Source organism: Cicer arietinum, chromosome 2, assembly GCF_000331145.2.
Source record: "Cicer arietinum cultivar CDC Frontier isolate Library 1 chromosome 2, Cicar.CDCFrontier_v2.0, whole genome shotgun sequence".
NCBI lineage: Eukaryota > Viridiplantae > Streptophyta > Magnoliopsida > Fabales > Fabaceae > Cicer > Cicer arietinum.
The window spans coordinates 17,343,288-17,347,742 of NC_021161.2; the positions used below are offsets into that span (position 1 = coordinate 17,343,288).

Sequence of the window (4,455 nt, forward strand, 5' to 3'; positions counted from 1 at the left end):
TATATAGATAATTTATATATGAAAATCATATAATAAAAATACCATACGGTTTCTGGGATAATAGTTTTATTCCTGTCAACAATCTCCTTCATGAATCGCAATACATAGTACCCACAGTCGATGTTGTTAGTTTGACGAGGGCACTATAAAATAAAACATATAAGTCAACAAAATATTTGTGCAATATTGATCGTAAAGGCATATATTTGTAAATGAAAATTTAAAGGCATATATTTCAAACCTTTATTGGAATCAATGTCATGTTATTAGATTTTTGCTTCGACACTGTAGCACCTCTTTGAGCTCGAAAAAACTTGTAAAGCACTATCGAATAAATAAATGTGATTATTATAGCTTTAACAAACACATTATTTATATATATATATATGTAAGAAATAAATGAATATTACTTACGTGTCGAACATAGTCTTTATATCGGAGTGATTCTTGTAATTGCCATGCAAGGGATCCAAATATAGTATATAACTTCAGAGGTCGCATTGATTGCAAATAGCACCCAATGTGCCCTACAACAAAAATTTGGTTAAGCAATTTTGTTTACACAACTAATAAATTAAGATCTCATAAATTAAAAAAGATATAAATAAATAATATATAATTACGTACCCTGAATTATATGGTGCAAAGAACAATTTATCCTTCTCTATATTTCCTAATAACATATCTACAATGTAATTCTTTACATTTACTGGATCGAGTATACAAATCGACAACTTATGCAGAGACAAGAATGAGTATCTATTTGACAATTTGCGCGTGCACACAACCTTCTAATACAAAAACTTTCAATGAAAATTTCAAACTAGATTAATTACAAATAAATTTAATTAATTGCCAATAAATGCAATTAAAAGTATTTTTTACCTTATGTACAAGCTGATGACAGTAGCACTCAGCTCCTTATGGTTGAGAAGTTCGTATATGTGCTCCTTTTCGAGAAATTCTTCATACTCATCTCCGAATATAGCTTTATTCATGGTTATGATGCGCGAATCGTCGTTGCTGCCCATATTCCCTTTTTACGTGGATGTCAAGACACGCCTCGTATTTAGCAAGGCATGGCTGACTTATTTTAGGAGCAGCAGCGACCGATTGTCCCAGATCCAGTTTTCTAGCTGCAACTTTGGCTCTAATACCCTCCAATTTTTGAGGTTTGGCGGCTTTATTTTGCTGTGCGGGTGATTTATTTGATTGAATCTGAAAAAATGAGGTTAAATGTTAGTTTATTGAATCTGAAAAAATGACAAACCTTAGGGAATAAATGTGACAAACCTTTTCGGGCGATGTAATTGATTTGTTTATGGGAATCTTTTTATCATTCCCTTTAGGCTTTTTCAGCATCTAAATATAAATGTAAAATTAAAGTTAGGAGCGGAAAAAAATCAGCAACTAAATATACATATCAATTAAACATACATTTCAATTAATTAAATATACCTTATCGAGGGTGTTAAATACTATATTAGAATGTAAATAATATATATGGGCTGTAAGTATGTAAGTATTATGGCCCGTTAGCATTATTGTAAATTAGGGTTATTTAATACCCTGTGTCTATATAAAGAGATTCCGCCGTGTAGTTGAAACACACGGGTTATTCACAATATGTCTCTCAATACTCTTTATATTCAACATGGTATCTAGAGCCAACTGAGAGACAACCCTAATCGTCAACTACCCGGTCGACCCACTGTCTCCGGTGAACATTTTCTTCGACAAACCGTGTTCTCAACTCCGGTTTTCCCCCTCTGCTGTTGATACGCTGATTCCTCAACTTTTGTTCAGCCGTTCACGCCCTATCATCGCTGCCATCACTGCCGTCATTGTTTTTGACGAGTTTTTTCGACGAACGACCACTCCAGCAGCATCGTACACCCCAGATCGGTCAAAACCCTTCAGCCGCATCATCAGAACCTCCCTCACGCGCCCTCACGCGCCCCCACGCGCCGCCTGACCTCCTGCGCGTGAGATCCACGCGCCGCCCACTGCTGCAGCGCGTGACGGCGCGTCCGGCAGCCGTTCACGGTGTCGTTTCTTCCACCGCACTCGCCTTGGCCCCCTGCTTCCATATCTGCCCTCAGTTTTCAGTTTCGAGTTACGGGTATACGAGTTCCAGTTCAAACAGCCCCTGTTTTCCCGGTTCCGACGCGTTTTCTAACAATCTGTGCTGACCATAGCGTCCCAGTCTGAAACAAAGAGCATCTTCACCAACTACATCACCTCTCCTCTCTCTGTGGAAAAATGGAATGGATCAAATTATGATAGTTGGGCTGCCGACATCAAACTATGGCTACGTGGTCAAGGTTACGAGGATCATCTCACCCAAAACCCTGATAAGGTGAGTGTGGCTAAAACATCCAAATGGAGTCAGATTGATGCTCAGTTGTGTAGTGTCATTAAGTCTACACTTCATCCAGATGTTAAACCGATCTACCGTCCGCATCTCACGTGTGAATCGGTTTGGAGTCAAGCAAAGGCACTCTATACTAACGACACACAACGTCTCTATGGAGTGTGTCACCGCTTGTTGAATATCATTACTCCGAAGTCACTCGATGGTTCTATTTCTGCATATCTTGGCACCGTTCATAGTGCACTTCATGACTTTAATGAGCTACTCCCTCCTCCTGCAAGTAATCCAGTTGAACAAAAGAAGGAGTTGGATCAACGCAGCACCTTCTTCATGCTTCTTGCACTATATGGCCTACCCCAGGAGTACTCTGCAACTCGTGATCAAATTTTGGGGTCTGTTACTGTTTCGGATATGTCTACTACTTCAGCGATCCTCCTTCGCGTACCAGCAAAACATCCAGTTGAGCAGTCTATTACTTCAGTTCCGGGTGACACTGCTGCTCTTGCATCTCAAAGACATACTCAGCAACGTTCTCGTGGAGGACCATCCAGCTCTAAGCCTCGTCCAAAATGTGAGCATTGTCATCGGCTTGGACACACTATTGATCGCTGTTGGAAGTTGCATGGCAAGCCTTCACCTTCGATAAATGCAACTCAACTTGATCCTTCTGCCACTATTCAGACTACACCATCTCCACAAGGCTCCCCGGCAAACTATGAAGATTTTCTCCGATGGGTTCAGAGTCATCCAAACTCTAGTTCTCCTACTTCGGTTGCACACACTGGTAACTCATCTGTTTACCTCTCTCATTCATCTTCTCTCGGCCCTTGGGTTCTTGATTCTGGTGCGTCTGATCATGTTACTGGTAATAAAGGTCTCTTTTCATCACTTTCTACATCTGGTTTATTACCTACTATAACTTCTGCCAATGGTACTCAAACCCGGTCTCAAGGAGTTGGCACTGTTCACATTCTCCCTTCTATCTCAGTTGCATCTGTTCTCTATGTACCTGGATGCCCCTTTAATTTACTTTCAGTTAGTCGATTGACTCGATCTCATAACTGTATTATTACGTTCACTAATGATAATGTTACCTTGCAGGACCGGAATTCGGGACGGACGATTGGCGTCGGATGTGAGTCACAAGGCCTCTATTACCTTTCTACAACATCCAAAACGTGCTCTGCCACAGAGTCCCCACATACTATCCATGCTCAGCTAGGACACCCAAGTCTTACCAAACTACAAAAACTGGTGCCTAGTTTGTCTAAGTTATCTACTTTACATTGTGAGTCGTGTTAGTTAGGGAAACACACCTGTAGTAACTTTCCCGATCGAGTCAATAAAAGAGTATCATCTCCTTTTGCTTTAGTTCACTTTGATGTTCGGGGTCCCTCTCGTACTGTGTCTACTTTAGAGTCTAAGTATTTTGTTACTTTTATTGATGATTATTCTCGTTGTACGTGGTTATTTTTAATGAAAAATAGAACTTAATTGTTTTCCATCTTTGAGCAATTTTATAAAGAAATTAAAACCCAATTCGGAGTTTCCATTTGTACCTTAAGAAGTGATAATGCTCGAGAATATTTGTCTCATCAATTTCAAAATTTTATGGCTTCCAACGGTATTTTACACCAAACCTCATGTCCTCATACACCTCAACAAAACGGGGTAGCCGAACGCAAAAATCGGCATCTCATTGAAACCACACGAACCTTGCTTCTCCATGGCAATGTTCCATTCCGTTTTTGGGGGGATGCAGTCTTAACGGCGTGCTACCTTATTAACCGTATGCCATCTTCTGTCCTTGATGGCAATATCCCCCATTCGGTCCTCTTTCCCCATACACCTCTTCACCCACTACCACCTCGTGTCTTTGGGTCCACATGTTTTGTTCACAATTTATCCCCCGGTTTGGACAAATTGTCAGCTCGGTCACTCAAGTGTGTCTTTCTCGGTTATCATCGGTCCCAAAAAGGCTACCGTTGTTATTCTCCCACACTACACCGCTACGTTACATCAGCTGATGTTACCTTTTTCGAGTCTGTACAATATTTTAAACCTACCCATATAGCTACTGA

At 40.4% G+C, this 4,455-nt stretch overlaps 1 protein-coding gene across 1 annotated transcript; it reads left to right on the plus strand.

Moving 5' to 3' along the window:
- Window positions 1-996: 996 nt before the first annotated feature.
- On the plus strand, window positions 997-3,676 carry LOC140919373 (uncharacterized). The gene is made up of 4 exons (XM_073365381.1): window positions 997-1,065; window positions 1,666-1,720; window positions 1,807-2,151; window positions 2,199-3,676. Exons 1-4 carry the CDS (start codon window positions 997-999, stop codon window positions 3,674-3,676), a joined length of 1,947 nt encoding a protein of 648 aa, XP_073221482.1.
- The last annotated feature ends 779 nt before the right edge of the window (window positions 3,677-4,455 follow it).